We start from the raw sequence: 21544 nt of genomic DNA, 5'->3' as shown, positions 1-21544 counted from the left end.
ATGTGCTTTTGTGATTAAATCTTTGGGACAAGTGATGTTACGCAATGAGTGATAAAATGATGTGAATTGTGCTAAGTTGAGTTTATTATACTTATATTATATATAGATGTGCTTTCGTTTATCTTTACCTATTTAGAAATGTGATAACTCACTCTCTGTATATTGTTTGTGTTTGGATCCTCTGATGATTTCGATCCTTATCTTCGTGGGAGCAGATGATTAGGTGGATGAAGACTTTAAAGAACCTTGTACTAGAGGATGCTGAAACACAATGTTCAAATAAGATGTGATATTGGGGCATGAATTTTTGTATTAATTGCATGAAGTTTTGGACATATAATTTTTATCATTTTTGTTTCACATGCTGAGTCTTTAGTTCATTCTGTGGAGTTTTGAAAGACTTTGTTTTGAGGCAAAAATATTTTCGTACCCTTAATTGATAAGTTTTTAATTTGATAATTAACATGAATATAAACATTTTATCCACATGAGCTCTTTTATATTTATTGAATAAAATCATTTTATGTAATTTTGCATTTTCATGTATTATATATATATATATATATATATATATATATATATATATATATATATATATTATAATACATGTCTAATTTGATCTCTTTTTAAGTATATTTAGTTATTATATACTTATAAAGCTATAGACATAAACAAATTATTATTCTTAAAAAATTTAATTTTTACAAAATAAAAAATATTTTTTAAAATATTAGGACCCGATTAACCCAATTCATTTATGATCAAATTATATTAAAGTTGGATTGGATATGTAAAAAATTACGCAAACCTGACCTATGAACATCCTTAATGTTTTGGAATCTATTAGACCAAAATAGTCTCACACCGCACACTTAGGATTAGTAATTGGGATTGAAAATAGTTTAAAATACTTTTTCCTTCAATCCTTTAAGATGTATTTTAAGGATAAAATTGTAAGGTTGAAAACAACATTAAAATAAACAATACCACTTAAGATTGAAATGTTACCTAATTTTATTCGAACAAAAGAAAAGAAATGTTAATAACCCAACCTTACTATGAGTATTTTCAAATTTATGAGCTATTACTTTGGGCAAGTCAATGAAAATCATGTTGTGCCCTAAACTTACTATTCATTCTCTTGGTTCTCAAACTGTTACTTCAATTCAATCTTCATTCCAAATCCCTCTTTTACATGTAATTTTATTTTGCTCTCAAACCTGGCAATTTTTCTTCGTTCTCAATTGTGTTCTAGATGATATTTTTAACTGAACAAATCCCAAACATTAAAAATAATATATATATATATATATATATATATATATATATATATATATTAAATTGTAAAATGAAACATAAGTTAGAAAATTTACACTGTTAGGTTTGAAATTGCATGATCTTGTAGTTCTTTATTTATTTTTTGCTGAATGCTTGTAGTTCTTTTTTAGTTGTAGGTGATCTGTTCCCTATTTAAATCCAATTATTTTCTTGTATATAATTATCAATTTTTTTTTATCAAATAACATGAAAAATACATCTTTTTTTTAAAGTTATTTCGTCTGAGCAACAAGGTGTAATGCCAAACTGGTTGATTTTTATTTTATTTTTTTGCAGTAAAAAAACTGGTTGATTTTACGTTGGACAATTTCATACTTTATTTTTGGTATTGTTTTTTCTTTTTTATATAGAAATTATTGCTATTGTTTAAGTCATTACACTTTATCATTTCCAAGTTTGTAATTACAGTAGTAACTTTTAATGTTTGATTTGTTCTTGATGATTTCTCCACATATTTTCTGTTTCATCCTGGGTTCATTGTGGAGAGAGAAAATACAACTTCCCGAAATTTCAGTCCATTTTGTTAAATTAATGGAAACAATTCACATGTTCTTTTAGTGGAAAATATTTAAGAGTTGATTATAAAAGAAAAGGATTTTTTTCGAAAGTTGATTACAGAAGATGTGTAAAAGTACTATAGTGGTAGGCTAAGTTTGATTTGACATGTTACGCTATTACAGAATGGACTCATGAAAGTCACAATGAATTTTAGTTGGTTTCTCCGTGGACAAGTTGAGCTTGAAAATAATTAATTTTGTTTGGTTCATTAATCATTAGGCTTCATTTCCCTAAGCTTGGAATAGGGTAGGCTCAAGTAAAATTCTTACCAGTTAAATATGATATAGAAGAAACTTTCAACCTTTATGATGGAAAATATACTCTATAAATATAAACCATTGCCTACTTAGTGGAATTTGGTCAATTTGGTTCGTGACTAGGAAACATTTATGTCCTTGAACCAAACCAAGTCTTGACCCTTTTCCGTCTTTGTGTTTTCTCTTTTGGTAACACAAACCAAATCTTGACTTTGAAATGCTCTGGCCAATACGAATAGATATGATCTTACAAATTACAGATTTGGATTGGTCTATTTTGCATGGGTCAAGCTCTTGCCCCGTATGACTTTTGTTATTCTCTTCTTCTGGTTTAATGATATTTTTTAGTTGGTTATCTTTGCGGGTTAATATTAAAGGTGCCAAGGTAATTGAGATATTTATCTCTAACCTTTTGCATAAGCTGGACATTTTTTATTGAAAAAATGCTCTAGCCAATCAAATTTGAAAACGTACAATATTATCACCAATTGTGGCATTAGTATTACATGTCACTCTATTATGGGCTAACACAGCATGGCTTGGCTTGAGCATGTCCATGTTATCTGTATGTGGAATATTATACCCAATTTCACTCATCACTGACGCAATGCCACATCTCCAAACCATGATGATGACTGGTCAATGGTTGAGAATAATACTTGATGAGGAAGGAAGAGGGAGGGAGAACACAATTACACAATGTTAAAAACTAGAAAAGTTTTCTATTATTTGACTTACAAGAATGGAAGATTGACCCAACTCCGAAAATAGAATTAAGTAAAACAAATAAGGAGTAAAAAAATGATTCATCAGAAGCTGAATGACCAAAACAATTGGCCAAGAAAAAAACTAAATGAAAAAATAAATCATGGGTTAGATGTTGTGTGGTGTGACCTTTATCCTAGATTCTAAACTAAAGGTTCAGGTTAAAAAGGCTGAAGCAGTGCCTAATGCACCTTATTGCCTTGCAATTAAAATATTGAACACACACCTTTATTAAGTTGGTGTGTGATTTTGGGCAAACTAATTAATCATGGGCTAGGAATTCCCATGTGCACAAGCCTTGGGGATAGGTGGATTTTTGGACTGGGCCTTGGTGAGGGAATTGGTGCTTTGGATGCAATTTTGGCAAGGTTGACTCTAGGTGATAGATTTAGTTGTTCAAGTGCCTTAACTTGGAGTTTTGCAGGGTACTCTCTAACACAACCAATCCTTGGACCAACTCCAGTTGTCCATTTTCGTGACAATGACTTGCTCTCTTTAAGTTGTGAAGTTTCCATATTGGTGCCAGAGTGAGCCATGTTGTCTTGACTGCAATTTTTAGCAGTGGCAAAGTCACTTAAACTAGCATTTTTAGTCATTTGGGACTCAAATTGTAGCTCCTCATCAACAGGTTTTGTAGGTGGGATATCATCATCAATTGCATACTTCTGCATAAGGAAACCATGAAATTACATAATGTCACGCATTATTTCAACAGGTTGATGTTTATGTTTGTTTAGATCAACTTCTTTATAAACATTTATAAAAAAAAAGTAAAATGAATTGAATTTTTTTCATAAGCTAAAATTAATTTATGTATTTAATTTTTATAAAAGCTCCTCTCAGCTAATATCTCTAAAAGATAAAGATGCATAAATTGCTTTTAACTTATGAAAAAAAAACTTAATAAATTTTACATTCTTATTTTTTTTCCTACAAAGAGAAATTTATCCAAAATAATATCTCAGTCATCCCAAATAAAGTCTAATTAAAGAAAACAATCTATACAGAAAAATGCCTTGAATAGGTTCACTAACCTTTACATTTGTCAAGTTCACATTATGTTCCATCAAGAAGCCAATGAATTCCATAAAATGTTTCTTTGTAGGACAGTAATGACCGCTGTAGGGCCATATCGCCTGAATAAGAACAAATGAACATCAATTTGCATATAAGGGAAGTAAAATGCTTTTAAACTTTTTCCTTAATTAATCTTTCGGTGCTGTGAAATTTTATATTCCTCTACCTAGCTAATGTTTCCCATTATCACAAAATTACAAAATTGTGATAGTAATAGAGAATAATTTCATTTTATATTGTCCTAAAAATAATCAATGGTATGCATGTAGATATAATATATAATTAAAACACGTGTCACATACATCAAGCACTCCATTTTGGGCCACCAATCTTCCAGATGCAATAGTAGCACCCCCAGCTAAAAAACTAGAGTGCTGAAAATGGCCTTTCTTTTTCTCTCCAACGTACAAAATTCTAGATGAGCTAAGAACGAAAATCCACTTAGATCCCTCAACAGTGTGTACAAGGTTCTGGCCTTTTTTATAAATAAGCCTTCCTCCTTCAATAATCACTTCATACGCTTCCCTCTCTTTCTGCATTTGCAAGCAACAAAACGAACACTCTTAAAATAAAGAAAATTGTGGTGGCTGCTAATATTTTCTGAAGTCAAAACTATTGAAAAGCATAAAGAATAATTTTCCCAAGCATAGAATTCGTAATTATAGGTGAAGCCTTTTAGTGCATTGAATGCACATGTACAAACAACACGTTGGCAGTTTACTTTACTAAATACTAATCAATGGGTTTTGTGCCTAAAATTTGATTCTATAGTCAACATAGCTAGGCAATTCCATACACCACTGCCACTCTAGAAATTGACCAAGCTACAACTGTACAAGTCCTTATTACCATCAAAATAAAAATGTATAAAAGTAATGGGGCGTCTAAAAATTTGATGTCGTGGGAACAATATAGTATTGTCAAAGTAAAAATGCCAACGTGTCCAAAATACTTTTATACATTGCCTATACAATTTTAAACTCTAAACCTTTAAACTTTTTTTTAGAGTTTAGAATTTATACACTGTGACACTGTCCATTATATATTATGTGGCATTATCAAAGTGATGAGGTGAAAACAACTTACGGGTCCAAGATACTTTATGCACTGCCTATACAATTCACTTCTTGGGCACTCGTCAAGATTTACTTCTTTTCCGTCTCCAACATCCAACCTTCATGTTACCACCATGTAATTATGAAATCAGAAAATTAAAATTAAAAGTGTGCTATAAAAAATTATTCTATTAATTGCATTGTAAATAATTTTACCAATAGAAAAAAGGTTGTGAACTCTGGCTATTAAACCAAACAGCATAGTATAAGTGCAGATTGTGCCCATAACGATGACGTGGATCAATCTAAAAAGCACAAGGAATCTAATTAGTTTAGTTTAATCTACTTAATTGTACTCTTAATTGAATTTAAAATTCTGAAATTAATCAAGATGTGGACATATAAACTTACAGCTTCAAGCCAGTGCCTTAGAGCTAATTTCTGCGCCTTATCATCTTTGGACAACCCTTTTCCCACCTACCAATAAGCCCAAAAGGAAAAGAAAAAAAAAGGGTATAATTGATAACAAAATCCTAAAAGAAAAAAAAAATGTCGGAAAGAGAATGAAAACTTTGAATTTGTCTCTATGGTCCCGGTCAAAGATATATATTTGGAAAAGCCAAATTATGTTCAGTCAATTATATTTCAAGCAACTACTGCATCTAATTGGAAACTAATGGCTAAAATATTATTAAAGCAAACACAACACTTTATTCAAAGATTCTAGCTTCCCACACAAAAGGGGTACCTTAGCAGCCATGGTCCTAGCTCTTGCCCATTTTGAAAGAGCTGTTTCTGATTTACCAGAGTCAAAATCTGACGCGGAACAACCACTAACAGCAGCAATGTCTAAAGCCTTCTTCCACCTGTAATTAAGGTTTCAAAGAAAACACTCATTCAGGGAAAATTAATTAAGCACTAATCAGGACAGACCAGTTAATTGTAAACCTTGATGATTTTATAATAAAAATGACAGTTCATGTAGATTTTGTTTAAAAAGACAGTCTATTGAAAAATATAATTATTTTCACAATTATACTATAAAAAGAAACAAAAAGATTTTGTGAAAGAAAAAAATAGCTAATATTTAAATAGATTGGGTCCCGGCACTAATCAATGAATTCAAATTGGAGAAAATATTCTATATGGTAAAAGTGTAATCTAATCAGAATAGTTAGATATGATAAGATTATTAATATCTTTTAGTGACTGTGTATAAAAATTAGAAAATTCAACACAAATCCCTTAGGCACTTAAAAAAGATCATAAACATGGATATTGAACAAACCATAGCTCCTCACAAACAACAGCACAATCTGCCAGATTTCTTCTGGTCCTGTAGCTCTTGTAAACCTTCTGCAGCTTTATTGCAGCCACATCAAGCTCCTCAATGGACTTTGGTGAAAACAAGATTTCTGGTTTTTGCAACACAATTGTGGGGTTATTATGTTCATTGAACATGCCACCACCAACTTCTTCCTCCTTTGAATCAGAGTTATCAGAAAGTAGATATTTGAAGGAGAATGTGGTTTGCAGCTTCAGATTCCCCACCTTCCTCCTCTTTGAGCTTGTGGTTTTTTCAGTAACAATAACTTCATCCAATTCATGATCAGGCTTATACAAATTTCTGCATTTCTTGAAGCTCATTGTTCTGAATGTGATCTCTCCCTCCTTTGATTCATAGTCCACTGTTACCATTTGCACACCTCTCTGCTTTAAACAAAATAAGTAACACTATAGGTAGGTTAGAGTTTCACAAGCAATTGTGTCAATTTAAGAAGATGAGACCTATTCTTGTCACCAGTGTAACCACCCATTTAATGCATCAAATTCATCAACATGAGATTCTCAAAAAGTCTTCTTAAGATTATAAACATTCACTACCCCAAAGAGAGTTAATTATAGCACTACCAAAAGAAAATCAAAGTAGACCAAGTCAATCATTAAAAATGCTTTTAACAACATGCCACCAACTCCCCAACTTGAAACCAATCCCTACCTCTGAAATGAATCATCGATAAATTACTCCATCCTTAAATTAAAAAAAGTAACAATATAACTCAAAGGAGTAAATATGTACTAATTACATAACATAACATAACCTTGTAAACACATGATATATTTATTTCTCAATGTGATTCATAAAAGTCATTAAAGGCATTTTCCAACAGAAAACTGAAAAATATATCAGAAGTGCTGGAAAGAGAGGGTCACCTTAAAGTAGACGAAGTCAGCTTCTTGCCTTTATGATGCAAAGATATAACAGCACTCGTGAGTTTTAGTGTTTGAAATGGCACTTCCCTTCTCTTTTAATAAGGCACGAGTTTTTAAGACATGAAAAACGGGTGGAAGTCTATCTCATATATATATATACACACTTTCAAATACGTAAGAGACAGAGATTGCAGAAAACTGTGACTGACCCTTTAGAATTTTTATTGCCTTATGAACAGGTTTAGTTTGAATAGAAAAAAAGGAAATTATGTGTGGCCAACGAGTCCCATAAATGGGTTATTTTGAATTCAGAATTTGGAAAACGATACTAGTATGTGACATGTAGAAAGTGTTACATTACATGAGAATGCGAAAAGTTTACACGCGGAGATGTGAAAGGAACAGAATCAGTCAAAAGCATGATGTTATTCTTATAATGGGTCCCTCTAATCTATCAAACGCCGGATAAATAAGGACATTTACGTTTCTGTTTTTTTTTTTTTAATTCAACGTTTAAGAGATTTCTATTATTCAGACATTTTTTTCAATCAACTGAACTATAAGATTTCTTTGTTCTATTTTTAGTATTTTATTACTTATGATTCTCTTTTTTCACATCTTCTTCCCCTTACTTTTATTCTCTAAACATCAGTTTTGAAATTTGTTAAAGAAGTTTTAAAAAACAAAAACACAATAAAAAAACGCCCGAAATATTTATAAATATTTCTCAATTTTTTTAATTTCTAAGGTACATATAAGTTTTTTAATTATTTATATTATTTAAAATAAATAGAATAGTATAAAATGTTTTATTTTATTGTAATTTGTTTCATTATTTGAGATATGAGAGTAAAAAAGATAAAATTGACTAATTGTTGATTGGATTATTTTCATTTATTAAGTTTTTTAAGATGATGAAATAAAAAATTATAATGCTTAAATAGAGAGTGATTTAAGACAAAGTTTTGCATTTTACAAGTAAAAAATTTGAACGAAATTCGTCTGTTTAGAATTTGAGGTAATAAGTTTTATGTAAATGTTATTTTAGTCCATAAGTTTTATGTAAATGCAACTCGTATGATATAACTCAGCATAATTTTGCTAACTCAATAGGTTGGATTGTGTTGACCTATTTTGGGTTGAGTTTTTTTTTTATATATAAAAATAGATGAATTGTTTATTTAAATATTATTTTGTTAGCCATAATGTTTTGTAAATTATTGTGAACTACTGTAGTAACCTGTGCCTTGCACGAGATATATTTAATGTTATAATATAATTATCATTTAATTTGCTAGCTATTTTTACTTACTAATTTTACTAAAATTACATAAGCAATGATATCTAGAAACAAGTTTTTTTGTTGACTGATCTAGAAACGAATATATGTATAAAATCAAACCTTTTAAAAATGATTTACATAAATTGTCAAATTCCTTAAAAATAAAAAGTGGGGCTTGTACTTTCATAATATCATCTTTAATGTAGACCAGTTATGACTAAGGTTCAGTAAAGTTAAACTATTTCTCTTACAATGATGTTGGAATTAAATGAGAAAGTTTTTTTTTCCTCCATATAAGATTAACATAGAATAAAATTATGATAAATTTATTATATAAAAATAATAATGATGCTAGTGTTTTTAAATTTAAATCATGTTATGATTTTATATTAAATGTTTTTTTTACTTGTTTTTCTTAAGTCAGACTAATCATATTATATTATGTATAGTTATCGCTGATCCAAATTTTTATTACACATTTATGTTTTTAGTAATGTCATTTAATTTTAAATTGCATAATTAAATAGACAAAATTAGATATTTAGTTTAGTAGTTAAAATAAATAGTAATATTATGCGTGATATATGTTTTAAATTATAAATTATAAGCATTATACTAAAAAAAATTGTATCATTGTATAATGACATGGTAATTAACACAATTTAATTACTAATCAGGCTAATTAAATTAATTAATAACAAATAAGCTTGGCAGGATTAATATGTGATCTAATGATTTAAGAGATATTGTGATCTTTGATAAAACTAAATAAAAATAATTAATTGTACTTAATTACCTCAATTGCGTGAAAGATAAATAACAACATTATTCTTAATCTGGGTTCATATAATTTGTTACATATCATCTTTCTCTTATTTTGAAGATTTGTTAATTGATTATCAAAATAAAATAATTTAACTTGTTTTAAACTATCAATAGGAATGAAAATTACATATTAAGATTTGTAAAAGATATTTTTTAAAAACTATTTTAGTTAATAATTAAATTTTACAATTAATATTAAATATAAATATAATTCTAATAATAATAAATTCTTTCATCAATTAAAATATTTTTTAAAATTTATAAATTAAAATTTTATGTGGGCTTAAACCACATTTATATATTAATTTATATTTTCATTATCGATAAACTAAAATTTTAGGAATTTTTAATCATTTTTTCATGTTTTTATGTATTTTAAAATTCTTACAAATATATTATTCAGTGACAAATACTTATAAATATATAGGGCTTAAATATGTTTTGTCTCTCAAATTTTGAGAAACTTTTGATTTTTATCTCCTAATTGAAAAATTAGTTCCTTTTAGTCTCTCAAATTTTAAAAATGTTATTTTTAATCCTTTCAAATAAATTTGAATAACTAAAAAGAAGGACTAAAAAGGATAAATTTGTAATCTTTCAAAAATATATGTTGAGGGATTAAAAGCAATATTTCACAAATTTAAAGGACTGAAAAAAAGTTAGACTAGGGACCGAAACTAAATTGTCTCAAATTTTTATTTAATTACTAATTAAGAACTAACTTTGTTTGATTAAGAACTAATTTTATTTCACCAATTTCTATTTAATTACTAATTCAGAACTAATTTTATTTGATTAAACTGATTATTTGTACTTAATTGGCTTATTTACATAAATATTATATTATCATTTTATCCTTAGTTTGTACCGTGATATTTGTTACTGACTAAAAAATTAACATTTTTAATGATTATGCAAATAAAAGATTTTAAGAATGAAATATAATTTAATCTATTTTTATTGATTATCATGAAATGTTATTTAATTTTTTTAATTAATACTATTAATACTTTTATCAATAAATATTATTAAAAATTCAATACAAACATATATTTACAGCTTTTATTTTAAAATTAAAAAAATGTAATAGTTAATTTTATTAAAAATTCACTCATTTTTAAAATTCTGAATTCAAATGTCAGCAACAAACTTTAGCTATTTAAAACATATAATTAAATAAAACTTGTTAATTAATGAAAGAAACTTTTATGCATTTTAATTTCATTCAAATTTAAACGTTGAATGATTTTCAACTTTATAAATAATTTAAAATCATTTTCAACTATTATTACTTCGGTAGGTTATAATTTTTTAATTTAAATTAATTTCTTCATAAATTGAAACAATATATATGTGATTGATTGAGATATACTTTCAATTTTTTAAATGATATGATTGATAGGTAATAATTTTTAGCACATAATCAATAATTATGTGAAATGGAATTTTGATTACTTAGATTTTTATAGGAATTATTTTTTGTAAACTAATTTTGGTAAATTATGTCCAAGTAAATTAATTGATTACGTAAATTGTTTTAAAAATTAGAACAACATATATATATATATATATATATATATATATATATATATATATATATAGTGTGTGTGTGTGATTGATTGATACATGATTAGTGGAACTAATTTTTATAAATTAATGTATTAATTAATATATATGGTTAGTAACCGAACCAAATTTTTACAAAGGATCACATTGTGACATGTGTTGTACGAATCTCTCTTTAGACAACAGGTAGATTCTGGATTCTGAATTATGAGACTGATTGTTTGATTGACACGTGTATACCAAATAAAAAAATTATTCACAAATTTTGGTAAAATTGTAGTTTGTGCACCTCAACGATTGCATCTTGCTTTTTCCATTGCATTCTGCTTTGATAATCATATGATGGAACGATTAAAATTGTTTATTTTAAACAATAAAGAAATTAAATATTTTAATTTAAAAATAGAGGATTAAAATTGTAATTTAGTCTACATTATATTATATTTCATGTTGCTTTTGTTGTTTTATATTATTTTTTATTTTGAAACCTAAATTATGCTTGGCTAAATCAATTGGTATGATTGCATGAGAAAAAAAAAAAAAAAACCTCCAAAGCTTATTAGCAAAGTAATGTTTAGTAACTTAATTTGTAGTAGAGGCGAAGGAAGAATAACATAAGAAAATATCAAAATACTACCAAAAATATACTAACATGAATGAGACAATAAAATCCAAATAGCATGAAACATCCCGCGAGTGTTTCCCTGGGACCGATGCAAACTGCGATGCATATATCATATTCAATTCATGTTTCAAACGTCAAATTTGGGACGTGATTTTAGTCGAAGTCACGAAATTGAAAACTATCGTTTTTTTGTTTTGTTTCTTTTCAGTTGTTTTCCCCAATTGAGTTGAGTTTTCAACGCGGTTAAATTCGTCTTTCATGGTCATCACGAACCGTTCTTCGTGTTTTGAATCCCCCTCATAAATATAACATTATAAATATCGGTTTCGATCGTGTTGTATTTATTGATATTGTGACGAATTACGACCGATGCGGTTCCAAGTGTGACCGTGTTGTAGTCACAACAATTAAAAAATCTTAGATGTTATAATCTAAGTCATGAATCCATTTTTAAAACCTTAAAATTGCTTGCAGACAAAACGTTCAATTGCGTGACTCTCCGACCTTGACTTCTATACCCCGTCGTGATTCATCACTTTTCATCCATTTGAGGATCCACAATTTCGTGTAATGCATGTTGTACAAAAACCTTGATCCCCAAGTCCATGCATTTGAAATGAGTAATGGAACTTACCAAAACAAAAATACTTACATTATCATAAAGGCTCTCTCTGGCCAGTAAAAGTTAAGGTGGGGCAATATAGTCAAAATTTGTATAAAAATATTGCACATTCAGTTAAAGAGTCATTTATTTATGCACACTACTAGTAGTTGATAGTTTGGATTTGCAAATGCTGCGGCGGCAATTACTCCTACGTTACTTCATTAAATGTTGATATTGTGCGTAGGTCACAACAACAGCAATTTCAACTCATTTTAAATTTTTGGATTATTTTTTTGAGTCTTATGATAATACATAAGATATAAAAACTTTTATTATCTTTTACTCTAATGTAATTTTGTATTTTTGGATTTTACTTGTAAAAAAAATTAATCTCTCTTTTCTCTCAAATGACATTAAAAAATAATATTTTTTAAAAAAAAAGTTTTAAGAAGTTCTTTCCTTAAATAATAATAATAAATCTGATCAACATGAGTTCTTAAATTCAACTTAACTCAAGAATCTTCAATAAAAATGTTCTCAGATAAATTCTAAGGTCTAGTGTTAATTTGATTATGATGGTATATATAAATTAGTACAAAAGCTTCTACATCAGTGAAAAATATTATAGAAAATTCTGAAAATTGAAAAAAAATCAAATTATGTGCAATTAACCAAAATAATTTTGGAAGTTGTTGGATTAACCTGAATGAGTAAAACCAAATAGGTTAGTGTATCTTGTATTTCCATTATTGTATCCCACACCTCACATATTCCAAAAGTGTAAATTTGTATTTCATAATGTAATGAAAGGTGTAAGATGCAAAAGTTGGAGTGTAGGATATAAATGCCAACCAAATTGGGTAATAGCATGTCACGATTTCATTTTCGGCCTAGAGATTTTTTGGGGTGTTGTTAGGTGCAACCAACATTATTGCTGGTGCACTCAACACTTAATGTGAAAAGGTAAAAATACTCTTGTGTATTTTTTAAAATGATTTTGTGCACCCAGTTCATTCAGGTTGATCTGCATATGCAATGAGTTGATCCGCAGTTGATATAGATGATCTGCAAGCTTCTTATGGATCAAGTTGATCCGCAAGTTGATTTTTAAGACTTACGGATCAAGTTGATCCGTAAAAAACTTATGAATCAAGTTGATCTACAAGCTTCTTACGGATCAAGTATCAACTTGCGGATCAACTTGATTCGTAAAAGGAGAAAAAAGGTAAGGGTAATTTGGTCATTTTTAAAGAATGCTAGGTGCATTAGCAATAATGCTGGGTGCACCTAGCAACACTCGATTTCTTGTCCAAAATGGATTCGACTAAGATTCTTCTTCTACTATTACTTCCAGTATCCCCTTTTTTGTTGCTTGCACCCCAACAAACAAAAATACCCTTCACCGTAAACCCTATCGTCAAACACCACCATTGTACCCTACCTTCATAACCACCCACCACTGCGTCTTGGACCACCATCAAAATCGATCAATTTTACTTTCAATATGAAATTTGTGATAAAAGAGATGAAGAAGATAAAACCTATTATGGAATGACCATTCTTGAAATGTATAATGATTTCAAATTAGTTATTTTGGAATATGATTTTTCATATATCAAAGTAGTTATTTTGAAATATGTATACACTTATAGAATAATTATTTCAAAATAGGATGACAATTTTTGTTAACATATTTGAGTTCATATTTTCACATGTATCGAGCACACATTCTTGTTACCCCAAACCCATTCTAAACCCATATACGAAATTTAAACCCATCCCCAAACCTAAAACCCAACCAAATTTTTACTTTTCCTTCGCCTCACCTTCCATCAAGAGCACACACAATCACACCTCTGTCATAAAAAACACCCAAAACCATCCTAGACCAACATGATACTCTTAGCAATGAGATCAAAAAATCAATTCAACCATACCAAATTTATCAAAGTGCAAACCAAAATCAATCCTAATTAAAAATTAAAGCAGAATTAACCCTATAGAATATAAAATACACAACACATATACAATAAAAATAAATTAAAAACATATTAAAAATTATAATAATATAAAATATTGTAAATTGTAAACTTAAAAACCCATGTTAAACTCAAATTATTATACTAGTAAATATATATACATATATATTGTTTTGACAACTTAAAATTCGAGGATATGCCTTCTATACACCTTCTGATAATTCTCTTCAGGTTACTAAAAAAGATTTTTTTAACTGATGTAAACTTTTACACATATATGTTTTTCAAACTCATTTTTTATTATGTAGAAAAAAAACTCAATTTGTATCAGATAAAATCTCTTTAAAAACTAGAGAAACTCGTAGCAAAATAATTTTCACTTAAAAAAAAAGAACAAACGTCCCAAGTATCGTTTTTCCATATTTGATTACAGCCTCAACTCAACCGTGTCTGAAGTCACTTCAATGGCGGATAGGGAACCAAAGCCTAAAGACTCGCCTTCAGGTATCGTCGTTTAAAACTCTCATCTTTTCATATTTATCGTTTACAAAATTCTTATACTTGGCATTATGCTATCATGGGGTTTTGATCTTTCATCTGTTACCATTTTTTATTTTGTGACCTTAGTTTCAAAACATTGCTTGATCTATTAAACGTTCTTGTTGAAATTGATTACAATTTCAATTTGGTAATACCCTTTGAGTTCTCCAATTAGAACCTATCTGTAGGGAACTGTGAGAATAGAGAAAATTGGATATATTACCCTTGTTTTATATCAAAAGCTGTGTAACTACTTAACTGACCCATAACAGAAGAATCCATTTATGACTCTTGTTTTTTTAATTCTTATGAGTTTCTTCTGCATGCCTATTGCTGAAAGTTCTTTGCTTTTTGGTTGTGGACTTGTGGGGAAGATGTGGAGGTTATTTGATTTCCTATGTTGGAATTATGGGTTCCAGAGTAAATTATAATGATTGATGACACCTCTTTGAGGTTTTTTCTTTCCTTTTTATATTCTTACACTAACTCTTTGAAAAACATTACACTGACAGCCTTTTATACATTACACATTACATGTGTAAACATTAAAAAAGCCAGGGATTACATGTAATCTGAAAAAAACCTCAAGGTTGTAATTTACTCTTGGTTCAAAGTTCTTGATATATATATATATATATATATGGACTAATTCCATGATATAACAGTTTTTTTCTTGCTTAAAAGAAATTAAAGATTTAAGTCCTTGTGTTTTATTTCATGAAAGAAAAAGATGTGAAAAGTCCAAACATTTTTGAGCGAGCTAAGGAGGAGATTGAGGCAGTGTTTCATCATGACAAATCGCCTCACCATCACAAAGAAACTCATGGGACAAGTGATGACATTGACGAGGGAACTTCACCTGATGAAATAAAAGCGCCTGGTGTGTTTGAACGGGTGAAGGAGGAGATTGAAGCTGTTGCTGAGGCCATTCATCCCAAGAAAGAATCTGAATCCGACACTCGTGATGTGTCACCAAAGTGATGGCTAGGATGTGCCTTTATTTTGTAACAAAGAGTGTGAAGACTTGTTTCAATGGTGTTAACCATCAAAACTACCTTGGCTTTGTCCACTGATCTTTCTTTCTTTTTTTTATTTTGTTGTTGTTGTTGTTTCCTTTAAGTAGTAAATTTCTCTTCTTTTTTCAATTGATTATGTGAATGCTTAGTCCTTTTGTCTTCAAAAAAAGAAAGATTATCCCTGAACTGGTACATTATCAATGTGAATGTTTTATTGTAGACTCTGTTCTGTAACTTCATCTGGTGCATCAACAACATTTATAATTCACTAAGTATATTCAGTCTTTTTCTTTTGGCTGCTAAATTTATGCCAGCAGCACATTTATCTGCACATGTTACCTCTAAATGAAATAAAATTTGGGATTCAATTACACTGATATTGGTGATTTAAATTTTTTACATTCAATTCACATGGAAGTTTAACTTGGGTATAAGGGATTTGGGGAAGTTTAACTTGACTTTACTCGGGAAGTGATGCTGGAATTTGTTCAATCATCATGGGGAGCTGTGGGCACAAGTTCTGGAATCAAAGTATGGGGGGTGGAGGAATTTAGATGCGACAAAAAGATCCATCAGAGAATCTCTTTGGTGGCGGGATCTTGGCTCTATTTGTAATCTATCCGAGGAGGGGAGCTAGCTAAAAAATGGGACAAAATGGAAAGTAGGATGTGGATCAAAGGTCTTGTTCTGGGAAGATGGATGAATGGAGGATGGGGTCTCGCTTAAGGAGAAGTATCCAAGACTATACCAGATTTCTCAACAACAACACCAACACATCCAACAAATGGGGACAATAGCAAATACAGGTTGGAAATGGAAGCTTCAGTGGAGGAGGTTCTTTTTGGAGGCTGAAATAGACACTGTTGCAAAATTTATGGAAGACTTACAGCGTCTGATGGTACATGTGCATCAATAGGACATGTGGAGATGGGAGGGAGATTCAAGCGGTAAGTATACAATGGGGAGTGCTTACGAATTACTCAATAGGAATTTGCCATTGGAGAGTCAAGATGAAACGTTTAAAGTATTATGGAAGATAAAAGTCTCAAGTAAAGCAACAGTTTTTGCTTGGAGATTGATCAGGAAAAGATTGCCTACAAAGAATAACTTAAGAAGGAGGAATGTGGAAATTAATGATGTCACTTGCCCATTTTGCAGAAGTCATGATGAGGACGAGGCTCACTTATTCTTCACTTGTGCTAACATGTTGCCGCTATGGTGGGAATCACGATCATGGGTAAACATAGTGGGTGCTTTCTTGGAAAATCCAAAACAACACTTCCTTTAACACTCCTACTACAATCTCAACGGACTTAGGCTTCGGAGGTGGCAGACTTCGTGGATTGCTTTGACATGGTGTATTTGGCAGCATAGGAATAAGATGGTCTTCCAAAATGAAAGTTTCAACAACTATAAAGTGATGGAGGGCGCTCTATTTTACTGTTGGACCTGGCTTAAAAATCTGGAGAAAGGATTTGATATCCCTTTTTGCTCTTGGTCCAATAACATTAGGGATAATTTTTTGGATTGAGGGGGGATAGTTTATATAATACAAGTTAGGCTGGTTGGGTACGAGATCTTTGGTTTCCTAATTCAAGTTGGTTAGCTTGTATTAGGTCACCATAGTTCTGCACCTTGCAAATGCTAGGATGTATATACAACAGTATCGCTTGTACAATATCCCTTCCCTATACCTTCGCATAGCGAAGAGCCTCTGGGCAATGGGGTACGAAGTTTTTTTATATACACTTTTGCTGTTAAAAAAAAATAAAATTCACATGGTCTATCACTTGTGTTGTATTTTTCTCTTGCCTATCCATGTCTTTGCTGATCCAAATTTAAATCTTACCAAGAATGATAAAGCTCATCTTGCTGCTAAATTCACCTTTAGGGTTAGGGGATATGGTGGCTCAAGTTATTGGCTGATTATGGTTTTGGTTTTGTATTCAAGTTTGGTATCACACTACCACAAAAATGATCTTGAACGACGCTGATTCAAAGATGGTTCTTCCAAAACCAATGTCATCCAAAACGCAGTGGCATTTTTGTAAATCATTGCAAGTGTTCAATAGCGATTTTCAAAAAACCGTCTTTGAACGCAAGTGTTCAACAACGGTTTAGACTTTAGAACCGTCTTTGGAAAGTGCTCCTTTTTCATCTCTGGCGCTCTCTCTCTCACACTGACCCTCACCTTCTCATTCCCACCATAACCACAAGCAAAACCAGTGCCGCTCACTACTAACCAACAACGCACACCCAACCTCGTCCCAAACCAACTCCACCACAACGCTCACAGCCCCCGAGAAGCCGCAGATCTGGGCAAAGAAGTCGTAGATCTGGTCACCAACGTCGCAGATCCGGCCTCCAAAGTTGCGGATTTGGCTACTAAAGCTCCCTCCGTACCTGACTCCTCTCCAGCTCCACCAGTCTGCCATCGCCCTCTCCTCTGACATCCTTGCCACCGGGAAAACCATGGTCAGGTCCCTCCATTGCCGGTGCCTCTTCGCACCTTTCTCTCGAGTGTCAAGACGAGCCACGAGCCACGTTAAGTATGTTCCTGCAACAAGACATTAAGGACTGATTTTTCTTTGTTTAACCCTTTTTCTTTTTCATTTAATTCTTTTTACTATGTCTTACTTGGTACTTTTATATAATTGAAGGCTAGTGACTAAAGCTTTGCAAAAGATGAAGGGAAAGATTCCAGAGATTGTGGGCTCTCACATCTTATCTCGGGTTCTTCAGGTATGTTTGTTGGTATCCCTTTTTTTTTATTCAATTTCAGTTTCACATACTGTTAGAGGAACTTGCATTTTAAATCTTTTGCTTTCTATTTGTTTTAACTGATAGACTTGTGTCAAGCATTGTTCACAAGCTGAAAGAGATGCAGTATTTGAAGAGCTTTGGCCACATTTTCTAACTCTAGCATACAACGCTTATCCTGTTCACTCAGTGAAGAAGATGCTCAACAACAGTAATGATCTACTTGAAATATACATTGTTATTTGTCAGGGTCACCTTTTCTTCTAATTGGTCATTCTCCATTTTCAGCTTCCCAGAAACAACTAGCAGGCTTTATCTCCACTCTCCGTGGTCATGTTGCTCCCCTTCTTCGCCATATGGTTGGGTTGGTTTTTATTTAGATTAGGCTTGGGCAGTATGTTGCTTGTGGTTGTTCACGGTTTACTTCAGATATGTTTCAAAGATTTTAATGACTCACTAAAGGAAAGCTTGCCACTTTTTCTTTTTACGTATCTAGCTGCTTATTGACATTAAGCTTATTTTGGATCTAGATTGTTTAGGGTTTGAGATGGACTATAACAAGGAAGAGGGGAGGGGGGGCGGGGGTGTCCAATAGTAGTTTTCTTCTCACTGAATTTCTGCTGATTTTCATGCTCTGATATGAAATTGTTCAGTGTTAAAAATTTGAATGTTCAGCTTTTAGCCAAAGTTGTCAACTTCCCTAATAAGTTTTGTGTATCTACATATTATGCAGTTCTTGAGCATGCTTATGAGTTAGCAAATACTGCACAGAAGCAAGAACTGCTTTCGGAATTATACTCTACGTTATTGCTATTGCAAGTGATATATATATAAATTAATTAATTAGTGTGGTATTAACTTCCTATGATGGACTAATGCCTTAAGGTATTTGATTTGCTTTTGGATGATGGATTGGGCCATTTAATAAAATCCCGAGAGACAGGGAATATCCCATGCTTTGATTTGCATTCCTCAATAATTGATTTTAACTCTTGGACATCTGTTATATCTTCCTCAATCAAATGCAATATTATATATTAATTAGATATGATTAAATTAGATGCTCGTAAAAGCTTCAAACCTAAACTATAAACTGACTAGTTAGTAAACCTTGACTCCGAGAATCTATATATAGCCAAAGTTAGAGACACATTAGCAATAGCACTGTAGCAAAAGTTAGAAATAAAAACACATACATACACATAGAAAAAGACAGACAGAATGAGGAGCAATCATGTGCGTTTGAACTGGGGCATTACAATGCCTCTTATTGGATTAGGCACTTATTCCTTCCCAAATGATAGGAAGACAACAGAACTTGCCGTCAACAATGCCCTTGAGGTATATATATATAGTGCCTTATAATATATACTCATTTTCTGTCCCCTATTTCATAATTTATTTCAAGGGTACAAGCTTGGTTTTGTTGAGTATGAAGTGACTGTTTATCTACAATTCATTTTCTCCCTTGTATTTTACTCTTAACAACATAATAATTAGAAATCTGATATCTTCTCTATGCATGGGAATTTTGTATTCTAATAATGATTCTAAACTAAGGTGATTTGTAATTTTCAATCTCTAGGTATTCTGATCATTCCCCAGGTAATGCTTTAATCAATTGACATTTGGCAGGGTATTCTGATGATTTGACCCTAGTGGAGCATTGATTTTTTTTTCTTTAAATAGTTTTAATTTATGTATTTGATAAAATAACTTCATGTCAGACCAATGGTTCAGCAAGAGTTAGAATGGGTGCCACAGATGTCATTGCCAGCGTTAAGGTGGTTAAAAATTAAAATGTTTGGATTGATTTCTTATTTCTTGACTTGTAATATCCTTTTGTTTAATACTATAACAAACAATTCTTTTAAATATATTGTTTTACTAACCATGATATGTTTGTTGGCTACACAAGTGCAGGCTGAACTTGGAAAGCCAAGCTTGTTGCAACCTCACAAAGGAAAAGTCTTTATATATATTGATTGCAGTTCAACAACAGAGCCAGCTTTTGAGGAATATTCTATTGTTTTTCTTCATTCTATTTGTTTAATGAAGTCATCCATGTATTTTGGTTTTCTTCATGTTATTAACTTCAACTCTTTTAAGTACAATGAACATTGATAGCAAAACAAATAAGTAAATCCTTAAAAGCTTTAAATGTAAGTTAAATGGTGGGTGCATTGGATTAATAAGCTTTAGGTTTTCATCAATGATAGTGTTTACTATTATTGTTGTGTTATTTATCATTTTTGTTCTGTAAATACCTTTTAATGCTTCAAAATTAATATTTTATTTTGTGCTCTAAATCTCTGGCTTGTATATAGGGTAGAGGGGGTGATGAGTTGAGAGCAAAACTGTCAAATGCTCTTCAATGCTGTCTCTTGGGTGGTAAAAGTGGAGCTGGCCTATTTTCCCCCTATAGTGAAGATTATGCTTTCCCTTCCATGTTGCGTCTTTTTAATCTCTAAATATTTAACTCTTAGCTCTTTTTTTTCCCCTTCAGGTGCTGGAATTGATCTCTTGTCGCTTATTGTTGTCGAAGGAAAAATTTGTTGGGATCTTTACATAGATGGCTTGTTGTTAGTTCAGATGGAAATTTGTTTTTGTTTATTATATGACATGTGTTGTCTATTCATTCATTAGCTTTAGGATTTGAAGTTTGCTGAATTGATGGTGGTGTGAAACTGGATGTAAGGTCACAAGTTTGTACCAAATAAAATTGAATTGATATTTGATTTCCATTCACTTCTTTTTATAAGTGATAAGTGAGCTTTAAAAGATAAACATTAAAAAAAATAAACATTGATTTCTACATTGGTTATTTTAGAAACGGTCTAAGAACCGATGTAGAAACTAACATTAGTTAGGGTTTGGGGATATGGTGGCTCAAGTTATTGGTTGGTGCTAGAAAGCTTGGTATGGTTTCTTATGCTTGGAGAATATATTGGCCTGAAAGCCTTTCCAGTCTAAAGCTGTTACGCTTGGCCTTGAGATGTGGTATATAAGACGAGCTTTCTGTTTTATTTCTAAAACAATTGTATATCTTAAGCTTCTCACCGGGCCACCTTGATAGTGCAGTG

The 21544-nt window shown here is 30.9% G+C and overlaps 2 protein-coding genes across 5 annotated transcripts; one reads left to right on the top strand and one right to left on the bottom strand.

Moving 5' to 3' along the window:
* Positions 1-2853: 2853 nt before the first annotated feature.
* LOC114424381 (IQ domain-containing protein IQM1-like) lies at positions 2854-7392 on the bottom strand. The gene is made up of 9 exons (XM_028391222.1): positions 7265-7392; positions 6339-6760; positions 5799-5916; positions 5462-5527; positions 5267-5355; positions 5082-5169; positions 4298-4528; positions 3953-4054; positions 2854-3583 (listed from the first exon to the last, which is right to left on the bottom strand). The coding sequence occupies exons 2-9, from the start codon at positions 6746-6748 to the stop codon at positions 3185-3187; spliced, it is 1503 nt and encodes a 500-aa protein (XP_028247023.1). The 5' UTR covers positions 6749-6760; positions 7265-7392; the 3' UTR covers positions 2854-3184.
* Positions 7393-14492: 7100 nt separating this feature from the next.
* On the top strand, positions 14493-21205 carry LOC114422290 (pumilio homolog 24-like). 4 transcript variants are annotated; one of them, XR_003668668.1, is made up of 6 exons: positions 14493-14649; positions 17653-18250; positions 18362-18443; positions 18549-18672; positions 18750-20245; positions 20385-21205. XR_003668668.1 is itself a non-coding variant. In XM_028388579.1 (5 exons), exons 2-5 carry the CDS (start codon positions 18174-18176, stop codon positions 18839-18841), a joined length of 375 nt encoding a protein of 124 aa, XP_028244380.1. In that variant the 5' UTR covers positions 14503-14649; positions 17653-18173; the 3' UTR covers positions 18842-21205. The 4 variants fall into 4 exon arrangements, 2 of the variants coding, with proteins under 2 accessions (XP_028244380.1, XP_028244381.1); XM_028388579.1 differs by having other exon boundaries at positions 14503-14649; positions 18750-21205; XR_003668667.1 differs by lacking the exon at positions 17653-18250 and having other exon boundaries at positions 14499-14649; positions 18750-21205.
* Positions 21206-21544: the final 339 nt, after the last annotated feature.

The sequence above is a fragment of the Glycine soja genome, chromosome 8, assembly GCF_004193775.1.
Source record: "Glycine soja cultivar W05 chromosome 8, ASM419377v2, whole genome shotgun sequence".
Classification (NCBI taxonomy): Eukaryota; Viridiplantae; Streptophyta; class Magnoliopsida; order Fabales; family Fabaceae; genus Glycine; species Glycine soja.
Note: the sequence above shows the minus strand (reverse complement) of the source record. Positions and strands in the feature narration are given on the sequence as shown.

Coding starts and splice junctions, on each gene's coding strand:
- LOC114424381 (XM_028391222.1), bottom strand. CDS start 6,748: ATGGTAACAGTGGACTATGAATCAAAGGAGGGAGAGATCACATTCAGA. Junction 5,528..5,798: donor CTAGGACCATGGCTGCTAAG/GTACCCCTTTTG, acceptor GCTTATTGGTAG/GTGGGAAAAGGGTTGTCCAA. Junction 5,356..5,461: donor TAAGGCACTGGCTTGAAGCT/GTAAGTTTATAT, acceptor TGTGCTTTTTAG/ATTGATCCACGTCATCGTTA.
- LOC114422290 (XM_028388579.1), top strand. CDS start 18,174: ATGGTCAGGTCCCTCCATTGCCGGTGCCTCTTCGCACCTTTCTCTCGA. Junction 18,251..18,361: donor CGAGCCACGAGCCACGTTAA/GTATGTTCCTGC, acceptor ATATAATTGAAG/GCTAGTGACTAAAGCTTTGC. Junction 18,444..18,548: donor TCTTATCTCGGGTTCTTCAG/GTATGTTTGTTG, acceptor TTTAACTGATAG/ACTTGTGTCAAGCATTGTTC.